This window comes from Cardiocondyla obscurior, linkage group LG04, assembly GCF_019399895.1.
Source record: "Cardiocondyla obscurior isolate alpha-2009 linkage group LG04, Cobs3.1, whole genome shotgun sequence".
Lineage (NCBI taxonomy): Eukaryota > Metazoa > Arthropoda > Insecta > Hymenoptera > Formicidae > Cardiocondyla > Cardiocondyla obscurior.
The window spans coordinates 6,029,737-6,057,104 of NC_091867.1; the positions used below are offsets into that span (position 1 = coordinate 6,029,737).

Consider the following 27,368-nt stretch of genomic DNA (forward strand, 5'->3'; position numbering starts at 1 on the left):
TTTTTTTAAATTAAAAATCAAATAAAATTAAAATCAAATTAATTAGTACATCGACGTTGTTTATGTCAATACGCATTGTTTATCACGTACTCTGGAAGATTAAAGCTCGCGGAGCGTGCTTCGAATGACATTCCGCGCACATAAAAATGCATTTCCGGAAAAATGAGAGATCGAATTTATTTTTACTAGAAAAAACCTAGCGCGCGCTATTTTTTAAGACACCCTAATTACAAACTGCGAAAAACAAATCATGCGACTTACCAATCTGCATGAGCTTCAGCGGAGTTGTAGATTTCTGCCGGTGACTGTAACATAAATAGAAAAATATTAATGTAGACATGCTAGTTAATAAAATTAATAATTAAACCGCCGTCTGTTTGATTTACAAAAAGTTGCAAAGTGCAAATTTAACAGAATTTCATGTGCTGACGAATAATAATTGACTTATGTTACAGGTATCGAGTCGCCCCCCAGTAACGATTCCGTACGTTTGGAACCGGATCCGCTTATGAATGGCGCCGGAGCACTTTACGTCGCCGCCACCTGTGCCTGCGCCTTGATCTTGGTCGTTGGCAGTGTCGCCAGCGCGCTGTACATTCGCAACAGCAAGGCTCGCGTGCAGGAATCTCAGTACGTCCACGAAACTTTGTCTACGTTATTATTTAAACTGCCCGGTTAAACATTTTATTTAAAAAAAAAAAAAAAAAAAAAAATGAAGAAGATTAAGAGTGTTCTGTGACGTAAAATAGAAAGAATAGCCGCCAGATTTAATCCTGCGGATTTCTCGTCTTTATCATCGCCTTGTTAAAATTAACAAAGAGCGCGTTGTGAACGTTGAACAATTCGGTGACGGTACAAGTAAGAAGCAGTAACAAATTCGTCAAAGAAAAAAAAATATAATAGAGATTTTTTGAACAACGTATCCGCTGAAAGAAAAACGACACGGGCGAGTAACGCGACCGCTATCTAGCATTTTCATTCTGCCGCTTATTACTCGAATAGAAATTTATCTAGTTAATCTAATTTTGCAGCTAGTGCATGAATTGGCTAGCTAATTATTAGGTAACGGTGGGAATCAATTTCCACTCGAATAAATTCGCGTTTCTAAGGCTCGGTTGCGCACAAAAATAAATGCCTGGGGGACGGATTTTCATTACGTAAGACATCGTCGTCACGAGGCGCGCCGCAAATGCAACTTTTTCGCTCTCTCATTTTCGGCGAGCCAGCCGAGCGAAAAGCGTCGCGCGAGTCTCACAATGTCGCGAATTCTTCGCCGAACGCGAGAGACGTACCCGCAAAACCGGTCGAGAAAAAGGCGAGGGGAAGACGACGGAGGAGAAAGATTTCCGCACCCCCGCGGGAAATTCGCGTGGATAAGCTGGATAGGAGGAACTCGTCCGAATGAAATATCCTTTCAATAAGCCGGCGGTGATCCGTCGGCTGCTTGGCACGGCAGCCGACATTTTATTGCATAGCTATGCGCGCTCCCTTTCTCGTATCCGGAGACCGCCGCGGGAGAGAATGTAAGGAGGATGTTAGGGGTCGAGAAGATCCGCTTTTCCTCTCTCTTTCCCGCATTCGCGCTCTTCTTTTCGCTCGTCTTTCGATCTCCGCCAAGCAACTTACGCGCGGACTCAATCAATTGCCACATCTTCTCAAATCGGTAGCGCGTTGAAATTTTTCAGACTTGTGATCGATACTATATTGCTCAACTCCTAAAAATCGACTCTTTCTTTCGTTGCCACTTTTATTTTGTTATAAAACGCGGGTTTTCTCTCGTTTTGTGCCTGTATCGTGAACGTTTATTACGGCGAGATGGAACGAGCTTTATGCACGTGTTTCTAGCTTTCTTCGTATTAAAATATTTCAAATCTTTTTTCATCTCGTAACAGGATCGCGTTTGGTCATCGGCCGGAGCCAATTGTCCTCGTCTAGAAATATATCAAGTTCACCGGGAATGCTCGTCGCGAATTTTTGTCGTTAAACGAGAAGGTGGCCGGTGTTTTAGCGCCATTAGCCTCATTAAAGGCGAATATTATGTGAAAACTTCTATCTCGCTAGCTTTAAAGTTCGATCGTTACTTTCGCTGTAATTATTTTATACTTTAGCGCATCGAGCGTTTCCATTCCAGCGCCTCCATTTCGAGGCGCACGGAACTCGAACGAGATAGAAACCATCCTGCCAGGGAGTTAGGGTAGAAACAAAGCTACTCCTACTTCACTTTACTGCCATTTCCTTCGTCCCCACCCTATTGTTTGTCTCAAAGAGGGAGGATTGTCTTTTACCCGGATATTTATTAGCTCTTTTGATGTTCTCTGTTGCGAATTTTTCTCGTTAAACGATAAGGAGGAGGATTCGCTCTTTCCGCCAACTTCGCTGGCATTGCACGTTTACTTCATGCAAAAAATATTTATTGCGACCCTTCGTTTGTGATAATAAACGTCATTATTTTAAAGCTTCGTCAATTATTCATCGTGCGTGCTACAAAAAAATGTCTACATAATTTAAAAACTTAGAAATATTATTGCGACGTATATTCAGCAAAGTTGCAATCGTTAAAAAAAAAAATTGGTTTCTCGTTTCGATCGATCTCTGTTACGTTTCGCGAATACGCGACGCAAAGGAAAATACATCGCGCTAAAGTCGCCGTTGTTTTACACGAGATTGGAATATTGCACGGCGATCTGTCGCGGAATTGGATTCAATATCTCGCCGCGTGGTACTGACCGGAGCTCACGAAAAAGAAAGCAACAGATAGGCAAACAGCACGCAATTGTCCGTGTGCGTGACGTGAATGCGACCAAATATGATCGCTCGTAACAACGTGATCTCGCATCGGGGGACATCAAATATTTATTGCGTGGCAAAGTGGCGTTTATAAGAAGCCCGGAGAAACGCTCCCTCATTTCGCATCATCCCTCGGTTCCCTCTTGCGTCTTCAATTGTCTCTCGTCGGATATATTAGTTCTTTTGAAACCCTGCGCCCCGATAACGCGCCTCCGCGGAGAAACGCCTGCATCTTCGCTTTCTCTGATTTCCTCGTCTTATTTCCCAACCGCGACTCGACGTATATTTCCTACCGCCAGATAAAACTGCAGATTTTACATCCACGCGCTCGAACGAACACGGCCACCCCCTCGGTTCTCTCGTAAGCCCCTCTCGCCGCATCGAGCTGCACGAAAGAAGGTGCTTTTGAGATTCGGCAGGCAGCGGAAAGTTTTCTTTAGGAGTTACGCCGCTCGCGAAACTCGTGTCGGGACTTCCCTGCGGCCCTCCAACTTTTCGATTCCCTGCGATGTTTATTTTTATATTTTTCCACCGATTCGATTGGGTTTTTACGTACGTATTCCGTCGACGCACGCTGGTTCTTTTTCCTTCCTTTAACGAGAATTACGTACAATAAGATTATCGATTCGTTAACTCGTAAGAACGCGATTCTTGGAGTCAAAATATCCGGGCGCAAAATGCGCAGATGTTACCCGTATACAGTTGTTCATTTTTTCAGAGCTTACCGGATTATGTTAAAAGTTGGCTCTTGGTTGAGCCGACACCATCGTCGGTTTTGCCGTAAATTTCTCCATGGAAATTCTCTCGCAAACACTTGGCCGCGAGTTGCAAAAGTGATATTACTTTTCGAACGACACTTTAACGTTTCTGTTCCTCGTGCGGCGCGGGCACAGACGGATTCGTCGGAAGTCGATCTGGTCGCGAAACATTTCCGTAAGGGTCGCGTAAAAATAAACGGGCACGAACGAGCCGGGGATATTTGAAATCGATGGCCGTACACGTTTTTCCATCGTTCGTCTTTTTAGCGAATACGCTCGGCGGCAGATTTACATGCACGAAATGGCCAATAAATCTCGAAAAATATCCTCTTCTATTTCTCGCTGGTATTTTTCAGAGTCGTCATTCTCCTTTTTTTTCCCTTTGTTCTCCCGCGTTTCGAGAAATATCGGTCTTATTTTAATATAACGACTTGCTTCAAAAACATTTGCTCTAGTGCTTCAATTTTAGAATAAAGAATCAACCAAGTTTGTTTCTAATGCTTTCAATGTTGATGAAATTGCGTCAGAGCTGTTATATTTTCTTCAAAAGTTTTTTTTTTAATTAGAATTAAATTAACGTATCCTTACGAAAATTCGACGATACGGGAAAAAGGAAAAAGAAGAAGATTATTTAGAGCTTTTCGGGAGCTCATCCGGGACGAGATGTAAATCCTTCTAGGGACGGAGAGTAAGTCGAGGAACTTCTTGTCGAAGATAATTCCTCGTTGAGAGTCGAAGGCCGCGGGACGGGCGCACTAAAATATGATAATGCGCCATTCTTCCCACTCGCGTCCTATCTTTTGCTAGCGAACGCGTGTACGCAGAACTTTATAAAGTGACCGTCTATCCCGTAAACCGCGTTGTAATTTGAACTCGCGTTTATCTCGACATATTGCTGCCTGAGTAGCCTCCCGGGGGGGAAACTCGCTAAAAGAGCCTATTACGCGGTGATCCCCAGGCGAAATTAAAGCAGTTAAATTAGCGGTTACGGTGTAGATTTCCCGATCCCATAACAAACCTAATAAATGTTTTTCCAACGTGCAATATACAAAAGTATGTTGTTTAACAAAAGTTTTTTAAAAGCACGAAACCCCGAACATTGAAATTTAATTACGTCTGCATTAATTACGTTTTTATAAAATAAATGAGAGTCGTGGCGAATGTTTGAGTCGGAAATATATGTAATTTTTTTTTTTTTTTTAATTACAACAGAGTAATTAGAATTTTGATAATTAATATTTGTGAATTTTAAAAAGAGCGTAATGTTACGTTGACGCATTGTTTAAGAGCGCGGGTGATTATCGCCCGAAATAATCCCGCCGAAGCGAACGACGGGCTGCTAGATTTGCAGAAGAGACTTGTCGCGTTAAAATTTGTTTCAGGGAAATCGCCACCGGGATAGAATCCGGAGCTCCGTGACAATTACTTCGGACTTCTATCTTGCGCCATTGTAACGATAATTAACTCGGGTATAACAATCGCGCGGCTACAAAAGATCCTTTTCGCCCTTTCAGGAAAACTCTGCCCTGCTGCAGTTACTCCGCGGCCGACACCGGTGGCCTGGCCAGGAGTTCTGTTCTAGTTAAGGTCGACCCACGGCCCGGAAGTGCGAATTCCGGAAGTTACGCCACGATCGCCGACCTCGAGCCGCTGTACGCGAGGCCATGCGGGTCCAGAGCCAGTTACTACGCGGCGAGCCACGTAACACACCTCAGTCAGGTACGTTTTAGCGAATAAAAATACTACCGATCGTAGTTTGCATAAATGCTCCGGACTGTTAACGATATATCGAATTCCTAGCGCAAATAACGATCACAAAACTGAGAATAGTAGTAATCATCTGAATTAATTATCTACCTCTTTTTGAGAAACGAATATTCGTATTTTGCGACGCCACTCGCTGTCTCTTCCCGTGCGTATTCGCAGTTTTTCTAATCGCGACGAAACAGCCCGTGAAACAGATTCGACGACGGACACGAAACTCGTATTGCGCATCAGGAAATCCGATTTCCTCTCCCGCCAACCGTTCCTTCCACTTCACTATCGCGAACTCCGCGTCTACCATCGACTACCGGAAGCGGAAGCGGCGCGAAAGGACGCCTCCACCTCTTGTCTCATCCCGCATCCAGTCTCACGCCGTCTCTCGCCTCGTCCCCGTATACACAACGAGTGCCTCGCAACTTTATCGAGTTTGCGGCCGAGCGAGCCGCTTTCCACGGACAACTTTGGCGCCCAACCCTTTCCAACCCTTCGGCTCTTTATTCAGCGATTCTAAACCTGCCGACTTACAACTCCCAACCCACCCGTCCGCGAAGGAAAAAAGGTCTACGCGTGTAGCGCCTTAGTCGTTTCCACTCGCGTCTTCTCGAGCGTGCCGGCCGATTTCTTGCGTTTCGGGGGAACAAAATATTCCTCGCTTTTCTTTTTTTTTTTTTTTTTTTTTTTTTTGCTTGCTTTTGTCGTTGCTTTAACGCAACTATCGATCATGTTTTTGATTCCTTTTGTATCTCTGAGCTCGTATTCGCAAAATGTTTAGCGAAACGCATTCTTTGAGAAGTAAAAATAAGAAAAAAAGAAAAAAAACAAATTGAGTAAATTAGACGATAATTTGCAGAGTGGTCTTTACGGAAAGATAAAGCGATTCGTGCTCAGTCTTTGCGGCGACATTTATACCGCGGCAGTTACGGGCGAAACGCAAGTGGTAGATGTCGGTTTCAATAACCCGCCGCGCACGCAATCGCTGCGTGTCACGGTCCACCGCTTCGTTTTAACTACCGTTTTGAAGCACGCCCTATTACCCGCCGCTATTACTCGTCATCCCGCGAGAAGTATCTTTCTGCGAAGTGCGCAATCAAAGAGTGGTGTGGGAGTCGCGCGAAAATGTCGAATAAATATGGGAGCGGCGCCGCTCTCGTCGGAACAAGCGTTTCGCATTAATTTTCCCGGGAAAAGAAACGCAGGTTCCGCGCGGTACCACCTGCACTCTGTCGAGAACGGGGTTACTTACACGCACACAAGGGAAGGTTACAGCAGCCTCCGTCGTCGGCACTTGCCCTCCTCAGACGTGGCTGGCGCGCCGAAAAGGAGGAGGACGAGGGAGATCGAACGCAGAGAGCGAAAGCGAGACGGAGAAAGAGGGAGCGCGAGAGTGGTTGGAAGTGAGTCCTGTGATTGTTTCGGCTTTGATCTTGGATCAATTTACCGGGTGTACGCGCGTGTGTGCCCGCACCCTCCGTCTCGGGCGCAACCAACCCTATGAACGCGCACATAGAGGCGGACACCACCGACTATAGTTCACCCTCACGCACGCACGTCGGTCGACTAGTGTAGCTGTGAACCTTCGTGAAAACCTGACCCCTGAGCCACCCCCAGCGACGCCCCAAGACCAACTGACGTGAACCAGCGGCGGCGTCTTACGTCCCGACCCTGGTAAAACGATACGCTTGAGATCCCATTGCTGGGGAAAGCCATTACCTGACGCTGTCTATCGAAGGAAACGATCTTCGCCACCGGGACAAACACGCATCCTCTTTGCTCCCGGCACCGCTAGATTTCCGCGCGAGAGAGCGACCGGCGAAATGGCGGATCGCCCTGACGACCTGGCGTTTTCCGCATGACCTGCCAGAGGACGATACTAAAGGGGGTTTTTTTTTCTTATTCCCTCGTAAAAGTTGCGACCGACGATAGCGAGATAACCAGCCACGTGCTCGGTGATGTTCCGTCTGATCCTCGCACCTTCGCGTTGTAATAAAGAACAATTACATTCCCTGACAAGTCAATTAACCTTGAATTTAATTTTGCGAATAGATTCTTTGCGTATTATTCTTCAGCGAAAGCAATTTTGTTCGACTGTTGAGTCAAAGTGTTTTGAAAAAAAATTATAAAATGTATATAGGTACTAAAAATCCAAAGGGTAACTTTACGTTAATTTCTCAAAGTGTTTTATATCCAAAGTTTTTTTTTTCCTCGTTAACACTCTTAACGACTAACTCGACGTCGAGCGAGGTTTACTTTAAGAATAAAGCAGGCGTCTAGCAGTTTAGTTTATAAATCGCTCGAAGCGGATCGAGATCTCACGTCAGTGATCATTTTTAGCAGATTGGAAATGTGTAATTATGCGAAATACGTCCCAGAAGAATTACTAAAACTCTGCCGTTGTACCGATGATTGGGTTACCAATTGCTTCGTGTATCGTCACATTACTTAACGTCGTGTTATATCAATTGCACGGAAGGGCAGAGGAACGAGGAGTTACGTAAAAGCTGATTCTTCGATTTAATTAATTCTCACGGAGTTTCGTTTCCGCCGCGCTTTAATCGAGGGAGACGGCGAACCGTATTATTAAATCGGCGAGGTCGAATTAAAAGTGCTTTCGGCATGTCGAGCGCAGTAGTCTGAAAACGAAGCTTTTAGAGCGCCTTCAGCGGGTCGAACGAATGAACGAACGAACGAACGAACGAGCGAATGAGCGAACGAACGAGCGAGCGAACGAACGTGATGTTTGACGAGAGCCTTTCAGTAAATAAATCAAATTGCCGCTCCACGCTGGATAAGCTAAATACGCTCTGCCTGTGGCGCTACACGCTCGATACTACAATTCTGATTCCGTAATGTAAATAGCGAAGTAATATCCATTATCAGACGCAACATTTCGGACGGACCTGACCTGACCTGGTCAAACAAACTCTCCATTATTTTCTTCGCCGATTTTTTTCTATACACGTTGTTAGCAGCAGTAAAAATTAATTTTCGATCTTGCTTGTTCGGAACTTGGTCAAAAAGGGTCGATAATATTAGTCGTGGATCACGATAATCGCCTCAAAGATGCGAATGTAATTAATAACGCATAACTGGGGATAGAACTTATTTACTTACGCGCAATCATTCAACGCGACGCTTAATTATTCTACGCTCTGGATCATTCGCGTTAAAGAATTACCGTGACCGGGAAAGGGGAGATTTGCAGAACTTTCATTCTTTATCCCGATCTAATTTATATTTATAGCTTCGTTACGCAATGCGGCGAATTCCATTCGCACCTTCGGCGCGTTGGACTGGTCTCCACCCGGCAATTTCTACCTCGCTCATCACGTTTTCATCGGGAAGCGAAAAAAAAGTACACGCACACACAGACATCGAACCGCGGGGAAGAGGAAAAAAAAAAGGAAATATAACCGTGAGAATAAGCGAGATCGACGAGGCGTGGTACCCGCGAAAACAACGTTCGCCAGACGCGCCCCGACGCAATTCGTCTCCGCAATAATCACAGAGGCCCCCCGATAAGCCGCGGAATTAGCCGCGGTGTTTGCATTTTCGTCCCGCGCGCTATCCGGGAATTTCGTAAATAATTTTCGAGACCACCGTGGATCAACCCGCGGAGAGCCAGCCCCCGGGAACGGCGTCCATTCGAGCGACCACCGCCGCCGCCGCCGCCGCGCACCCCTTTCTCGAATCCAATATATCGCCCAGTAATTTCGCAACGCGGTCGCATCGACGTGTTCGGAACTGGTTTCCCGTCGTCTCCTTTCCCTTTTTTTTTCTCCTCCCCGCGTCACGTTTCCAACCCTCTACGTTCGTTTCCATCTACGCGTCCGTGTGCGTACGTCGAAATGAAATGGGCGGGGGCCGAAGGCAAAACTCCGGAAAATTGAAATTAATGAATAGCCGCCCTTCCCGTGCGCGCGTCGCGTAGCTTTCTCGCGTTTTACGCCGGTCCTCCGATGGAAATCCGTTTGGCGAACAAAGAGGGCCGCGCGACGACGCCGTAACGAGCCTCCAGGGGGAGAATTCTCTCCTGCTCGGGGTCTCGTCACCTTACACGCGACAAATGCCTTTTTAATGATTTTTCCTGATAGATTTTTCCCGGAAGATATAAATTATGCAGACCTGCCAGAGCGAGATTTTAAACGACAGGAAAGGTTGTTAACTGCTAAATATAAATAACTGCTTTCGTCCATTTCTTTTCAAAGATAAGACATGCATCTTTACATTTCTTTTTGTCATTTTTAAAATTAATTTTGAAGAAAAAAATTATTAATTTTTTTATGTGACCATTCATAAATTTACGGCAATTTTTTTAAAATTATTTTAGTCGACTGATCCCTGCGAGAAGGCCAGAGCTCTTGCAGTGTCGAGATCAGCGTTGTACTGTCGTACACTCGTACAAGAGGGTACCTTTGGTCGCGTGTATAAAGGGACTCTGGAGATTGTCGGACGAGAGCAAGAAGTCGTCATAAAAACTGTGACAGGTGAGACTTAGCTTCTAAAAATATTTCTAATTATATTATTAAAAAGATAAATATTTTATAATTATAAAAAAAAATTCAGAAACATTAATTTTATCTAAAATTCCTAATTCAATGTAATATAGGTAATGTAAAATGCAAACAATTTAATTATTTAACATCTTAAATTTAATTAAAAAAAAAATTGCAATTATCCCGTATCTTTATTAGAAAATGATTTAAACGACCGTTGGATCCGTTAGCGTATCTGTTTCAGATAAAATAGAAAGTTGTTATATCCACCATCGGCTACTCGTGAATCACATAATTAGACGAAGCAATAACGCGTGTAATTTGAATAAAACGAAGAAAATAACTCTACTGCAATTCATAATTTATTTTAAAATCTCAATTTTAATTAGAAGCTTAGGCTCACTTAATTCTACTTAATTAAATTATATTTAATGTATTTTGATGTATTAAAAATAATTTTTAAACGCAGAGAATTTTTTTACGACGCTCGAAATAAATATGCATCTCCCATTAACATGCAGGTGTTCTGATCGCCTATCACTCGACAATACTGTTTGTTTCAGAGGTGGCATCCGCTTACCAAGCTTCGCTGCTGGTAGTGGAAGGTTCGCAACTGGCCGGATTAGTTCATACAAACATCGCCTCTTTGGCGGCCGCCTGTCTGGACAGTTCGTGTCCCTTACTGGCTTACACAAGTACGCCCGGCGAATTAAACCTGAAACTCTACTTAACGGATGGAAATCACCATCCGGTGACGCGGGACTTGGTGCACGTCGGCGCGCAGGTCGCCCGAGCGGGCGCGTTTCTTCATGGACGAAATCTATTGCATAGGTGAGCCGACCTGAAACCCCGTCCACGCCCTACGCACTTGGAACGGTGATAAACCTTATCGCGCGCTATCGCCGGCTATCGTCTATTTTCTCTCTGATATAATCGCAAGGATTTCGTCAGACTAATTTTCTAACTTAAAATAAAAACAACGGTTTATCAGTCAATAAAACACTCGGGATGAAGTTTCATCACGTTGCAGATAAAACTGTCTTATAATTAACGAGCGTATTATTAAATCGAGTAATAAGTTAATTAAATAATTTACGAATTATATCAATGAAGCGGATTATTGTCGCGATCTCTCGGGGCTGCCATGAAGATAACGTTATTACTTCTCGCGGTGCACGAAGCCCCGGACTATCGTAGCTGTTGTCGAGACATCGGCGATAATGTCCATCTTAGAGATCGATAATTTCCAGGGATATCGCCGCCAGAAACTGCATAATCGAGCCGAATAGTCTTCGTGTGAGATTGGCCGACGCCGCCTTGGCTCGGGATCTCTTCCCGCAGGACTATCATTGTCTCGGCGATAACGAGAACCGACCTATACGGTGGATGGCCCTAGAGAGTCTACAGCGCAATGAGTACAGCACGGCGACCGACGTGGTACGATTCCAATTTATATACGCAAATCAATTGAAATTACCTTCCTCGCGCTTCATCGAATTTGAACAAATATATCAAATACGTTTCTTAACAATTTTAATTTAAAATATTAAAACCAAAAGTGTATAGTTACGAAAATGCACGCATCTTAAACGTTTCATTATTATTAATATCATTTGTTTTTTAGCAACCGAAGGATAAAAGTGTCGCGTAATAGTTTCATATTGAATCGTTCCATAAAGCGTAATCTCTCTGAATAAAATATTTTCTTTGCCTCGAAGTGGTCTTTCGGAGTTTTCCTATGGGAACTGGCGACACTGGGTCAACAGCCGTACGTGGAAGTGGACCCGTTCGAGATGATGGCGTGTCTGCGGGACGGATATCGGCTCGCTCAGCCGAGGCCTTGCCCCGATGAGCTCTTCGCCTGTATGGAAGCCTGTTGGCTCAGTTCCTCTAGGGATCGTCCAACCATGCCGCAGTTGCTCGCTTATCTACAGGATTTCCACGACGCGCTAGGAGGCTTCATCTAAACCCGATTGCGATCCGATCTAAACCGCGTTGGCGTCGTAGATTTAAGATTTTTATTGTAACTGTGAACTGATTAACATCGCGTAGAATTATTGTAAACAGCTGAACAAAGAGAGGTTGTCGAGACGTCTATTCCGAAACGCCGAAAGTATGTCCGCAAAATTCGGAATTGAGAGAAGAACAGAATCAAAGTCACATGGAATTGAACGTCGTTGCCCACCCCAACACCCTGCCCTTATCGCTAGGTATATCTGTTGCAACTACGACACGTACTGATATGATAATTATATTTATTCAAAGTTGATTGTGAATCAAAGTAGACTGTTGGTGAAAAAAAACGGGGAAAAAAGATTAAATCGACACGGACACATCCGTCCATAGTAGTTAAAACGCAAATGCATGAATTTTGATCACTTACACTCGAACGATCGACGCTGCAAGCAGGTTGATATCGCGCGAAAGAGCCTTATGTTCGGTATTACAAAATACGAAAAAAAACGAGTTTTTTCTTACCTCATTTCTCATGCGATTAAAGAAAATATTACAAACTGCCAATCCATTAACGCTAAAAATTTTTTTTTTTTTTAATTACATTAAATTGAAAAAATAAAAGTGCACGAGTACAAGCGCCTAATATCCAAGAATTTGTTTTAATTTAAACAAGACTCGTGTATTCAAATTAAAATTTGTTATATAAATCAAAAGATCAGACGTATAAAGAAGAGAAAATGTAGCCAATTTCTACGGACGATATTTCACAAAGTAGCTTGTTAAGAATAAATTATTTCTAGTCTATTCTCTCTCAGCAAAATCTCGTTTCACTTAAATTCATTTGAGAGCGCATCTTCCAAAGATCGCGATCTTATAATTCACAGACGCGGCTTTTGCAGTAAAACGCGCCTGCGATCTGGCTACTCTTTATCCTGCCGGCACCGTTGTAACGGCGAGATTCAGGCGAGTGAATGGAGACGCCGCTCCTTCCATCTGCGTTAATTAACGTCTGTAAACAAATCGCCGTCTTAAATTCTAAGTCACTCGATTTAATTAATAAGCGGCGGATGGTATCTACACTTTCAATTCAACGAAGAACTTTCTTCGCCCTTTAGCGCTTTGCGAAAACGTGAGACTGAAATAAAAGGTCGATAGATCCTTGTAGATGTTAGAATGATCGCGTTGCGGGGAAAGTCGCGTTTAATATTAAAATCGTGAGGTATACAGGTCAAAAATGCTATGCAGAAAATTTTAATGTCTCTTGATAGTCGGATAATTTATATTCCTCAGCGCGTGACAATATTAATATACTAATAAAATTATGTAACGCCGATATTCATGCAGATACGTATGCGCTCGTTACGTAAGACGGCTATAAACGCAAGATCGATTAATTGGGTCATTTCGTTTCATTCAGTCCGCTTCGTGTCGCCGTCGGGCCCGCGCGTTTTTCAAACCGCGCGAGTTTTCCGCTACCAAATCGTTTTCGAAAAGCAAAAAAAGTCTCATCTGATTGAGCTGTTAATCTTTAACGGTCACGATTACGTAATCTCGAGTAATCAGCGACCGAGGAGCGCAAAGATGACGACGTTCCGAAGCACTTAGGAGTTCTATTGTTGTATCTGATACTCGATGAGCACACACTGTTCCATAAATGGGCGGTCGAACTATACGTACTTTTGTAGTTAGGTACCTATTAGCTGCGCTGCGAAAAGCCATTTCGAATTCTCGTGGCTCGCGCCGACAACAAGCTCGGATCTTGCAAAATCGAATGCTGGGATCTTAATGTCAGATCGGGGAAAATGGGCACCCGCTCGCAAAATTATCTCGATTCCTATCTCGTCGCTCGATCCTTTCGATTGCACTGTTGCCTCGCAATGATTCCTTGTGTTTATAGAGTATTAAAGAACATTAAATAACCGAACAGTGATTTGTCGAAAACAAAGGAAAAATTAAAAAAAAAAAAAATAGATCTGTCTACGTTTTACATTTGAAACTGTATTACTAAATGGAATCTCTTCCACCGGTCGAAAAACACGCCTTTACGAACGATAAATTAATATTTAACATTTCCCTGGCTTTTAAATTTTTGCACGGCGTCGCTTTATTGTTTGTTGTAAATAAAATTACTACGGACCGTCAGCGACGAGCACGGTGAAAGGTTTTGCCGTGACATTTCCATCGTAGATAGAAAGACATTACGGAGGGAAATGGAGCCAGAGCTCACTAGTCGACTGCTTCTGATGGTTGAGAGACATAATTAACATTTACTTTAGCACCGTAAGAAAGAAAAAAAATGTGTAAAAATAACTCATATAAATTAGTTATTTTTTATTATTCGTTTGATTTAATTGCGTGTACCATGGTGTATCTGAATGCCACTGAAATCACACTTAGCGCGAAGTAAGCTTATTTGATATACCGTTGTTGCATTCATTAAAACATTACATATTATATGAGTACATAACGTTAACATACCTAAGCGCATTACACCGCATTAGTTCAATTGCGCTTATTCCATATCTTTTCTGTTGCAAGCGCAATTGCGCAAGCGACGGCTAAAGCTAGTAAGGCGTACGAATGAGACGAGGGACTAGAAAACACGTTTATCGGCGTATTAAACATGCAGTACTGATCTCACAGGATAAAATTAAACTATGCCGGGGAGCCGCAACAGAATATCCTAGATTCTCCGCCTTTCCTTTTAATAATATCTTTTACGGTAAATTCGAAAGAAAATAAAATAGTCGATTAATATTTAAATATTTCTATTTTTAATTTTAATTAGTATGTATTCAGGCGATGTTTTAAAAGCGTTAGTCTACTTAAATTTGGTTTCGCGTGAGCGACAGGTGCAAATCGAACGAGCAATGATTATATGTTTGCGGCGCGATGCACGCGTGAAATACTTCTAAGTGTACTCGATGTGTAAATGTCGCATGTCCCTGATCACGACCAGAAACCTTATCGCACACGTCCCTTGTCGATCGTTTCCTCCGCTCCCCCTCAATCTGCTCCGTCGATTCGCCGCGTAAATGCCGCGAAAACGACCCACGGTTCGTCTAGCACCGCCTGTCAGGTGCATCTTACTAATTATCGATATCGCTATTTAATAACTACTCGCTCGCTATTACTTATCGCGACGCTCTAAAGTCGTGCGTTTAAAAAATTAAAAAAGTATCGTCGGATTTTATAATGTACTCGTGAATGTCTTTGAATGGAGGAACAGGGTAGGCTGTAACTGCACTTTTCTCGCTGTTTGCTGCATAATGGAGTCGCCGCTCGTTTTCTACGCGAACATACGTATTTAATATTCTCTTTCCCCCGTAACCCTCCCCTGTTAAAAAAAAAACCAGACGAGGAAGCCAGTTGCGCTTCCGCCTCGTTCCCGCGCCTTCGGGAATAAAAAAAAACCCTCTCTTCGGATGACAGTTCCAGTCATTGTAAATATTTGTAGCAAGTGACAGCGGTGCGCCGCGCGTGAAAGAAAGAGAGAAAGAAAGAATGAAAGAAAGAGAGAGAGAGAGAGAGTGAGTTGATTTGTGCAGATTCTATTATTTCCTACGACGATTTATGGCATTATTTTTCAACGGGAAAAAGTAAAATATACGTGTTAAAAAAATACCAATCCTTCGATGTCCAATGCTTTTCCTCTTCATCGCTTCATTAGGCAGAAAAAATCACGAAGAAAATAATATTTTAAATTATGCCATTTGCAAATTATTGTTTAATTTATCCAACCATATTAATTATTATCTACTATAAGTTTATATAAACATATTCTCACTTTTATCAATAAAAATTCAAAAGTAATTTTAAAAATATTAAAAAGAATTTTTAAAAAGTAATTATTAAAAAAAAAAATGCGTAAGTAAGAAAAGGGCGCGTTGTGTATGCCTCGAGTTTGCGTAGTGCCACATAACGCAAGGGTATCAATACGGAACGGAGGTACCGAGAGCAAAGAGAGAGAGAGAGAGAGAGAAAGAGAAAAAGACAGACGCAGAAAAAGAGAGAGAGAGGTAGGAAACCCTTTCTAAAATTGCGACCGCAGACGGATCGAGGGTCCGGTGAACGCGGCACCGGGGGCACACTCGGGGGCAGTCGGCGGAGGGGCACGCACTATTTCTTAATCCAGGCGGGAGAGAAACGAGGAGAGTCGGCCGGCCAACGAAAATGAAAGTGACGGAGAAAGTCCGGGGCATTGTTACGAAGCGTAAAAGCGCCGCGACTGTGACGTAGCGACACGGCTCGCGGCTCGCCGCGGGTTTTCGATTCGCGTGGGTTTTCGAGCGACAACCTGGTTGGTGGTACACTGCCAAATCCCTTCGGGAAGGCCTTTCTTCCTCTCGTCGAAGAGACTGGAGAGAAAGTACCACGTAACAAGCAACTATTAGGATCGTCGAGACGGTTACATTGGCGATTAAATCGCGGATTTATCACACCGAGCACGTGGCTCGTTAAATAATTCTGACGTGATTCTTACGTTTTTACTGTGAGAAAAGTGTTTTGCAAGAAGTACCTCGGTCTACTTATTTAATTTTTTTTTTTCTTGTGCTTTTAAAGTTATAACTGATTAATTTGATGCAAAATTAAAGAAAAAAAATTGGAATAAATGTCCTTCCTTGTTCCTTGAATTCCATTATCTTTTTTTAAATACATGATGCACAAGTAATTAGGCTTAAAAACGAATAAAAAATAATAATTTAACGCGATTATTATCAGGCACGTTTGAAGGAGTACGCCGATACTGTACTTCAGAGATTTTTGAGTCGTCGTGTCGGCTTACTCAGCATTCCCGTTGCATTATCTATCGCGAACAAACGTCTGAAGGGTCCCCCCATGATTGCACAATTTTTGAGTACGAGTCATACATGGCGCATATGTTAACCCGCCGTGCTTTCTCTCTGTCAAAACAGACGCTTATTCTCCGGCCTGATCTCAAATGTAACGCTGTCTCCATACGTTTGACAACTGGCAATTTCTTGCCGCTAAAGTGATAACGCGACGATAAATAGCAATAATTATCATCGTGGCGCGCGCGTGCGGACGGTAATCACGTTTTTTCTTGTAAAATCTAACGTGAAAATGTTGCAAGGCTATGAAACAGAATTTAATGTTCTATCTTCAATTTCTTTTAAAATAAATTTTTTGGGGGAATTTTTAACGGTAGGTGTTTTAGAATTATAATTTTGTTGGATCGTGTGAGCGACTACGTTATTCAGGTAGTGTCTTTGAAAATAAAATAAAAGTTAAGATAAAAAATTAAAGACACACATATAGTACGCATCCGGAACCGCGTGGTGAATATTCGGCAGGGTGAAAGGCCAAATGACGCATCCCCACTCTCATTACGCCACAGTGGATCACTAGTAGCGTTACGATATCACAAAACTTTCTCTTTGACTTAATAAATATTGACAATAGATATTAGTTCTGATGTCGTAATATTAGCAGGTGGCATGATACCTGCTTGACTCATTAATTGGTACATGTTTAATTGCATTAATCTATCTAAAATAACAAAGCAATTTGCAGCTTGTAAGCTAAAAGAAAAGTGTACTACATAAAAATATTTTATTAAATCTCTTACAAATTATGAAGTTAATTTTAAAACGTGGATATAACGAGATCGAAGACGAAATCTTTAATGCTGGAAATTATATTTCAGAATCAAACTTGTCTACCTCTTATTATTATTTTTTTTTTTTAAATCCCAAATCAACTTTCTCTGAAAAAAAGAAGTAATAGGCGCGCGAGATCGACGGAGAGTTATCGTATCGCGATAGAATTACGGTATATCGATTATGCGAATTTGATTTTAACGCTCGTCAATAATTGCGAAAATTAAATTAATTAAAAAACACGGAAATTAGGATTACGTCGCGGATCGCGCACGTCGCGGATGCATTTTGTTTTATAATCTTTGGTGCAATCAAAGGTTGTGTAAATTTAAGTGAGTTTTATGAACGAAAAGAAAGAATCGCCGGCGACTTTGTCGACGCACTGACATAAGCGGCACCGACGAAAGTGCGACAGCGTTACGTAACTCGAGCACGGGGACACTCGTCCACGCGTCCGGTTGGTAGGAAACAAACGTTAAGCAGCCAGTGGGGGCACCGAGGTAGCAAGAAGCTAATTACATTATTTTGTCGCAACAGAGGAAACGTTTTCACACAGCCGGCCTTTTGTATTCCGCAAATAGAAATCGATCGCCGTGCGACGTCACGACTCCGAATCCAGCGGCTCGAAAAGCGAGCGCTAAATCGGACTGACTCTGATAGTAAAATCAGAAAAGTGATCGAAAAGTGGATGGTTGTCTCTCGATTTCTGAAAATTTTTTTAATTTCTGGAGAAAGAATATCCTAACAAATTGAGACACAAATTATTTTATAACTTTTTTTTTTTAATTAAAGACAACGTTTACTATTTAAAGTTTTCTTTCGAATTCTATACCGTATTACAAATATATATAGTAGAATTATGAACTGAATGCCGTTTATGACACTGTGCAGCCTTAATGTCGCAAGAATATGCGGGAAATCGTGATTGATTGATCGCTTTTATAAAATATCATGCGTATCGCGGCGTCGAGCTCGCCTCATGGATAATGCACCGTTCGCAGCAACCCGGCATGGTGACGCAACTTTTTTCGTCTCTATGGTCTTCATCTTAAATAGCAATTATCGTGCTTTCCAGTTAGACCGGGTAAAACAATCGGGGTCTCGACAGCTACATAAACCGTCGCGCGATCCAACCGGTCTTTCATCCGAGTCGGAAAAACTGGTTCCCCGGCGCGACTGGGGCTGCCAATTCGAACCGATTCGAACAAACAGGCCAAGACGCTTATACACGGTTTATCGGCATCGATACGGCATCGGTGCCATTGAAGATAAAATCAAAATCAATGAATCGTACCAGGAGTACGTGTGTGGCGTAAGAATCGCTTGGAGGCTTTGTCGCGCTGTCGCTTGATTTATCGCGGGGATCAAAATTCGAAAAAAATCACTCTTAAACGAAAAAAAAAAGAAGAAAAAATTATAAAAAATATTAGTGATGATGAAAAGAATAACTGACATATTTCTCAGTTTGCATTTTTACTCTCTTTCTTTTTTTTCCTTTCATTCTAATTAATAAAACGAGAAAACCGACGCTATACGTCTTGTTTAAGAAATCATCAATTACCTTTTGATATAAAATGAAAAAGGGTGTAGTTTATTGAGAGCAACGTTATGCAACGATGATAATGCGGTATCCTTATACGATCTTTGATAAAGATTTAAAGCAATCTGGGAAACGATCGCGCGGAGAGCTAATCGTAAGGAGACTTGACGGCAGTCGTGATCGAGGGAACGGCCGGGTTAGTAAAACACTTGGAAAGGCGGCTCAAGGCTCAGTTAGCCTTGGACGCGTTAGATTGCCTAATATTCAGGCTCTGAGCAATGCTGCGTGTCGCCGCCATGGGGCAAAAATACACGTGAAATCGCGCGACGGAGGTACGCGGTTTAATTGTTCGCGTGCGATTGTGTCGAAAGTAAAAATTATCTAGCTTCCTGTCGTCATCACATCAAGAAGGCACCAATTTATTAGTGAGGCACGCTTTTTCCCAAAAACAACCCTGTCGTCCCGAAAACGACATTTAAACTGGTAAAAATCGTATTAATTTAGTTTCAAATTAAATTCGTAGCAAATTATTTTTTCTCGTGTTTCAAAGTAAAAAGAAAATAAAAACTAAGATATTTTTGTGGATAAAAATATTTCCCGATAAATTTTACCTTAGTCTATTTTTGGAACGCATTAAAATATATTAAACCTCGATAATTTATGAGCGTATTGGACGATACGTTTCCTTTTCTGTAACGCACAATAAATGAATTCAAACGTATTTAAATTGTCCAGTTAGCACGCCTTTGGATAAAACCGACTTTTCGAGCCGTTTTCTTATCATCGTTGAATCATACTGGCAAATCCTCTTACGTAAGCAGCCGAAAGTTTTGTTAGACTCTTAGAGAAACGCGCTTGCGAAACGCGCTTTATTTTCGACGGTCACGTCGGCTTTTCATGGAGGATCCTCGCCGGATTATAATCGGCCGCGATTTACAATGGCGGGTGAAGAAAAAAAAAAGGTCCCTGGTCGGTTCACTTTCTAAGTCTGTGAACTGTTTAACCAATCGCCCATTGCGACGTCGTCGTGGAAGGGTTTACGAAATCCTCAACCATTTATACTTCTTTCTCGTTCGACATAAGACACATCTATTGACGTCAGAGGAAAAGACGTGAACGAAAGATTTCTTGAGGGTCGTTTGATCGCCCACCGATTCTCGAAGGACGCAAGGGTTTTACAAAGTACTTGAACGATAAACCTGATTAAAGATTAAGGGAAAACGGTCAATCGCAATCGAGACCTTCAGTGACCAATTTAAACGGCGATGAAAATTCCGTAAATTGAAATTTTAAATCAAGTTCTGTCATTCGCGTGCCGCGGCCCTTGGCGGGCGTACGAAAGGTACGCGAGGTGAAACACGAGTAGTGCACACTCGTGCGGGTCGGTTATGACATAACGGCGTAATACATGCGTTTAAAGGAGACCATCGGGGATACGCGGGCCGTCTCGCGGGGAAAAGCACTGCTCACTTTCACCGTTCGCAGGCTTTTACATTGTAACACGCGTATACCACGCCGGCCCGTGCGCCTCTTTCGCGTCGCCTCGTCGTTTAATACACCACCAGACGCGCTCTCGCAATGAGGACCTGCATCGTACTTACGTAACCGACGTCGGAAGACACTTTGTTCTCAAAGTTCTTCGCAGCCGAAGGCGACGAAAACGCGAGTCTCATCCATAAAAATAAAGACGAAGGGCCATTCACAAATACCTTTATAGAAAAAGTTCTTGAATTCCAAATGTTAATCTCGTATATAAGCGAAACAATTGATTTTAATATAAATGTTTTAATCTAAAACTAATTTTTCTCAATTAAAAAAAAATTATTTTAGAATTATATTTAGAATTATATTCTTTTACTTAATTTAATTTTTAATTTGAAAATATTTTCCTTTTTGTGTAGACAATGCCAATGATTTTGTATTGAAACGTTAATTAACGCTTGAAATTAGCGGCTTAATAAAAATGATTTGCTAAGTAGTCGCACGGATAACGTGTTCAATTATTATTAATTAATTAATTTCTTAATATTACGCTTTGACAATCTTAGAGAAAAATGATCGTATCACGCACTTCACGTGTCCTCTTTATTGACTAGAAACAAGCAATAATGCTCACTTGAAAGGCTACTACATAATTAATATTATTTCAGAAAAAATGACTTTATGTATACAGTAATATATTACCGCGATATTAATTAATTGTTTATCTTAATCTTTGTTTCGAGTTGCGCGATGTAAGTCACATATCGTAGAAAACCTAATGACTTTTCTCAACCGCGATCGCGTGGTCAATCTTCTTGACTCAATCCAGATAACCTCGAAACATCTTGATCATATTTCTGACTCAATACTCGCAGTATGATCGCTAAATTATAGAAAGAGAAAGAAAGAGAAAGAGAGAACAAGGAATATTCAATTTAACGGACAAATAAAAATATAACGAGGCAAATTTATTCACCTGTAATCATGAGACTTATTATTTCTGGGGTTGCCTCACTTATTACCTGTGAACAAAATATACTTTACATCTTATTTTTCTTTCTTCTAAATAATCTCTTTTTATGAATTAATTTTATTTTCTGCGCTCAAGACACATTACGTCCCTTTTTCGATTCTCAAGTCCTTCGTTTTCAATTTGAACAGGCCGCAATTATTCGCTCCCTCTATTTTCTTTAAATATTTGTTCCTATTCACTCTTTTCATACGTCGAGTAAAAGTACGAGGCCTAACGGTGCGCTCCTTCATAAGGTACCGCGTATCCTCGGCGCGGTACGTAAAGTAAGGCGGGCACTTTCGAATTGCATAACCGCGGCCCGCGCCTTCATTCGGTTATGTCAGAAGAAAGCTGCCGAGAGCTGCCTGTCTGGGAAACGTAAGTGCGATTGTGAATATACACCACGTACACACGCAAAACTCTCGCGCCTGCCTCTCTTAAGCGTTATAAATAAACGCACCAGTTTCCTAACCGACGGCCCACTCGAGCGCCTTGCTCATCAAAAGAAACCTGATGCCCCCCCGCACGAATATTGTCAGAATCAAAATTGCAAACAAACTGCCGATAATGACAGACGTATTAAGAACAGATCGTGAATCACATCATTCGGGCAATTCTACCTATTTATTCAAACCGTTGGAAACTTCTACCGCCCGCAGAGAGGTGCAAGGTACATTCTTTCTGTAGGATTCTCGACGATAGAGGAGCCTCGAAAAAGTGTCGTTGCACCGGTACCGATTCCGTGTCAACGCCACGCGTCCAACAAATTTACGATGAAACATTTTTTTCTTTTCGGCTTTTTTTTTTTTTTAACTTAGCGACTTTTATCCGCGCTCTTTTCTCCTTTTCCTTCTCTTCCGGCTTTTTTCTATTTTGACCGAGTGATTCGTTACGTCATTTGCAAGGTGAAAGAGAACCTTTCTTCCTCATTTCGATTTTTTTCGGTCCGACACTTCTTTTTCCTAAATAAAAGATAGCGACAGAAATTTACTGGTCGCCGTGACAATGCCGTTACTTTAAGAATCATTATTAGCGCATATGTCACTGTGCCCGCAGAAAATACGGCTTTACGAGCCATCCGTAAAAAAAATTACTCGGCAATGAAACGAAACAAAGAATGAAAATAATCTGATTTATAAGTTAGTTTTTTTATTTTAGATTCTTTTCAGAAATGTTTTTACCTTGAACGTGAAGCACCTTTTTCTACCTGTTAATATTACGTTCAGCTGGCTTTCTAGTTTCGTCTCAAAAAGTCTCGAAATATCGGCAGTTTGCTTGCCAAGGCAAATTTTATTTTATTAAATGATGTTTATTTTATTTATATTTTTTATGCTAGTTCACGAGTGAACAAAAATGCGAGCTATAAATATGTATTTATAGACCGATTGAATTTAATTGCAAAAAGATAGGCGTTTGGTCGTACTTTGTTGCAATAACGCTAGCACAATCCAAAGAGTGTCGCACGTGACGCATTTAGAAACCGATGTTCCCGTTTCAAGAAAAGAGTTAAGGTCGGCCTCGGAGTTCTCATGCCATGTCGATCTCCCAACGGTATAATAGCGCTCGGTGTCTACTATTCTGCATTGAATGCAGTCGAATTAATTAACTGGGACTTCTGGAAGCGTCGTTTGAATTTTACTGCAATTTTTTTTATCGGTGGCATCGAATAAAATATTATTTCTAGAAGAGAAAACAAAGGAGGAGAAAATAGCTGTTTAAACGGAAATCTAGGGTTCTGAAGACTGCGCAAAAAAAGGACCCTGTCGTCTGCGAACACCCTGGACAGATTGAAAATCTATTTCGCTGCGCAAATGAGAACAAAGTGCGCTCGAAATATGTTAAGGTGCTTTTCTGTAAAGTCGTCAAGTATTTCGAACGCGAAGAAAATTTATACCGAGAAGAATTATGTTGTCACAGTGGTGGTAAATTATTTTACAAAATTTACTATTATTATTATTTTATTACTATAAGTTATAAGTATAAGAATGGCAAACAATCGGTAGCATAAATAGATTAAATACCAGCATCGTGATTTAATTTTACAATTCCTTGATCTATGTGACGATACTACTGTGATGTCATAATTATTTTCAGTACAAAATTTTCTCCGCGAAGATTCGGGAAGGGACGAATGGAGAAATAAAACGGCGGCAGAGTAAAACGACGAGATAGAAAGACAGAGAAAAAGAGAGAGAGAGAGAGAAGTGTATCTTCTCTCGGTGGACATGCGGCCCTGTCGTAATCAGGCCTGGTCTCTGTCGCAATCGCGCGCAGTGCGTGAATACGCGTGTCCCTCGGATCACGCAGTCGGCGTGCACAAGCGTGAGCGCGTGCAGGCCACTATTTATAGCCGCGACGAAGACGAAGTATAAGTAGAAGTCAAGGAAGGTGGAAGGCCAAGAAGAAAGCACGTTGCGACCCCAATTTTCCGCGGACCTTCGCCGGTCTGTTTTCTCGCCGGATGACTTCTTTATCAGTGCCCGACCGGCAGCAGCTATCGATACTGCGGAAATTTTTGTTTTCCTTTCTTTCTCATCTTTTTTTTATCGCCACGAAATATCTCCTCACTGACATTCGAATATCGTGATAATGGACAACGCGATGCTTTTAATAGAAATTTTATAAACACGTTCGAGATATTAGATTGAGGCACACTTTTCTATCGATATTGTTATTAATATCACGATGTTTGAGTAATTAAATTAAAATTTAATTATTTCTTTAAATAGAAAAAAAAAGTTGTTTTTTTTAAATAAAATATATCGAGCACCGGAACGTGTAAAGAAACTCAGAACGTAGAAATTTTCTAGTTTAACGTATATTCCGATTAATGTAAAACATTACGACCGCCGGTCTTCACCCAGAAATTGGAGGAATGTCGATCGGGGAAAAAGTGAAACAAGATCACGCTCGACGGCCTGACCTATTTCCCGCCGCACAATTGCATAAACGCATTCGCGTAAGCTCGCACGCTTATTTATAGACGAGGAAGGTCGGGAAGAAAGCGCCTAGACCGTTTGACCGTTTGGCAGAGGCAGCTGCCGAGCAATCATCCAGGCAGGTCACTAATAATATCGCCCAAAGCGTTGTGTAATATTCGTTGCGTGTCGGAGGAGAAGAGTGGGCCCGAGAGGAAGACAATATTACTTCTCAACATTAAAAATCGTGGAACTTTCAAACGGGCGATGATGATAGCGCTACAACTTTCTAAATGTTCGAATATTTTCAGCTTAGATTTCTGACGCGTCGTCCGTCGAACTTACTCACGAGCGCGTTATAAAAATTTCTTGGGTCTCTTTTACAAGTCGAAATTTTTTCACTTTTATTGTTTTTAAATCGATGCTTCTAATAATTCGTATATTAATTTAATTAATTAATTAATTTAATATATTAAATTAAATATTTCTTTACGCTTAAAAAAAGAGAAGTGGAGTCTGGCTTTTTATTTTAATTTAAAGAAGGCCACGTTCAAATTATCTGTCCGTTTCGAGTTGGACATACGTCCAACTCGTATCTTCACAAACGTAAGTACCTTAAATCTTGCGCATAATGTCAGTTTTTATCTTGTGGAAGTTGTCGGTACCTGCTCGGCGAAAGCGCGTGAATCTCTACATTTGTCGCTAGCCTATTTCCCGTTTCGAACGGCTGTCGCAAAGGTAACATCTCGCGTAAGCTCGCGTACATACATACATCGGCACGCACGGACGTGTATTTATAGGCAGGAAGGAAGGTCGCGAAGAAAGCGCGCGGCTAGACGCGCGGTTCGTTTCGACACCACGTTTCCGGCGCTGACCTATTTCGTCCCTCGATTCTTTTCGACATCGGCCCGGCACACTCTGACCTACTTCGTGCGCAACGATAGTTTCACGTAGATACTTTTATTGCGGCCACAATCGTTGCTTCTAACGACCACGAGGGCGGCGGCTTAAGCGAGCTACCGCTCGTTAATCCGTAAACGCAAGAATACAAACGTGACAAAAAGATTGTTAACTAAATTAACTCTAATTTTAATAAGCAGTATTTTAAAAAATTATGTGACTTATTAGAAGAATTTCTTACTAGAAGAAACCATGCGCACGCTTCGCGTGCGCTATTTTTCTAAATAATATTTCCCACCCAATTTGTGCGCGTCATTATAAATCAGAACATTAATTAATTATAATAATTTCTATATAATGATTGCAATTGAGTAACCTATGGTCGACGAAGTGTTGCCGGTTCAAGAAACCTAATTAAAAATTACGAAAAAAAAAATTATGTGACTTACCAATCTGCATTCAGCGGAGTTGTAAGATTCTGCCGGTGACTGTAACATAAAAAGGAAAATATTAATGTAGACGTGCCAGTATATTTATTAATAAAATTAATAAAAAGAAAGGTAAAAAATTTTTTTTTGATAAAGATTTTATTTAAAATATTTATACTTACTTAAAAGTTGCTCCACCGATGTATGATGCCCCCCGGGCCTGCTCCTCCTCTCAGATGAAAGGTGACGAGCCATCCTTCCGCGCACTGGAAACTCGCGAACGCGACCGGGTGAAGTTACAAAGGCGAAAATGACTCAACACTTTCGCGCGTTATTTTTCGGCACTCCCGTGAAAAAATAATCGTCAAAAAAAGCGCCCGATAACTAACGACACACCCGAGACGACCGACAAACCGGCTGCGGTTCGTATAATTTAATATCGGCGTGCGGCACTATTTATCACTTAACGATGCGACGCAGCGGAGTTTCTCTTGATCTGTAACAGAAAAAGGAAAAAATTATTTTGTAGATATTACATATAATTAAATAAAATAATGAAAAAATGTTATAAAAAATCTGAAGCATTTTATTCCCAAAAAAAATTGATACTTACCCTGGGGTTGCTCCGCTGGGGCAGGATACCCTTCCTGAGCCTCCTCCTCCTCTCAGGATGTCTGCGGGATGTCGGGTTGGTCCTTTTTCAATGGTTGAATATTATCTGAAACAGAAAAATTGCAATTAATATTCTGTTCTGTTCAATGTTCTGTTCAATGTCTTAATGAGCGCGTATTATTTATCGTTCCGTGAGCGTGTTTTGGTCCAGGTGACCGGGCGCACTAGCGCAGCTAAGGCGTACCGTCCTCCTTTTTCCCCGCGTTTCCCGTGCCTACAGTCCTTTTTACGATTAAAATTAGGAAGCGCGACAAACTTTGATCTAGAATTTGAGTTTATATAACACTTCGATCGCGAATATTGCAGCTTCGATGCTCGCGTATCGTCGCCCGATTAAAAGTACGCGAAACTATCACCGCGGAATGAAGAACGTGATGATTCATCTTCATGTGTCGGGTCGAACGTCGGTGAATGGGCATCGGCGGTGTCCTGTGCAAGACACTGCGGTTCATAGGGCTTCAGTGCGAGGCGAGACATAAGTACACGACGATAAACCATGCTAGAAAACACCCAGATGCCTCGATATCCGTCTCACAAATCTCTCCGCGTGGACCGCGTGGCCGGCGTATATTCTCTACTACGCACGGATCGTGTCGATCGTTCGCGATCAGGCGATCGATAAAGCGCTGTGATTGGTCGGCGCGCTAGGAACTCCCATCACCCCCCTGACCGTCTCGACGATGTTTAATCAATTCATGCGTCACACCAATTTTTTAAAATATGATTTAATAAATGCAATATATTATATAATCATATAATTTAATTTAATTTATAATTCCAAGGTGGTCTATGGCTGTCGTGACACTACGGTATAGTTTTTAAATTTCTTTTGTGAACGGTGTCGAATCAAGGGAAAACGTTTTTAAATTTTTCCGGGCGAGGATACTGCGTTGAAAAAAGCGGAGAAACGATGAAACTTTTCCGTTTACGTTTTATAAGCTACACGTGCCGAACTCACGGCCGTTCTACTTTATGCAAATTACAGTTCGGAAGTTTAATAGCAGCGATAAGATTCACAATGTTGCTTTTACGCTATC

The 27,368-nt window shown here is 41.9% G+C and overlaps 1 protein-coding gene and 1 long non-coding RNA gene across 2 annotated transcripts in view; one reads left to right on the top strand and one right to left on the bottom strand.

Moving 5' to 3' along the window:
* The window catches only part of LOC139102116 (tyrosine-protein kinase Dnt), a 61,170-nt gene extending 45,790 nt beyond the window's left edge, over positions 1–15,380 (top strand). The window contains exons 4-9 of the mRNA XM_070655805.1: positions 456–630; positions 5,060–5,264; positions 9,637–9,793; positions 10,366–10,633; positions 11,053–11,239; positions 11,521–15,380. Coding sequence (XP_070511906.1) covers positions 456–630; positions 5,060–5,264; positions 9,637–9,793; positions 10,366–10,633; positions 11,053–11,239; positions 11,521–11,769 — 1,241 coding nt within the window. The 3' untranslated portion in view covers positions 11,770–15,380. The remainder of the gene's footprint in view (positions 1–455; positions 631–5,059; positions 5,265–9,636; positions 9,794–10,365; positions 10,634–11,052; positions 11,240–11,520) is intronic.
* Positions 1–26,193, bottom strand: LOC139102121 (uncharacterized). The gene is made up of 3 exons (XR_011545660.1): positions 25,842–26,193; positions 25,681–25,719; positions 1–305 (listed from the first exon to the last, which is right to left on the bottom strand). It is a non-coding gene; the product is annotated as an uncharacterized lncRNA (long non-coding RNA).
* Between the last annotated feature and the right edge of the window lie 1,175 nt (positions 26,194–27,368).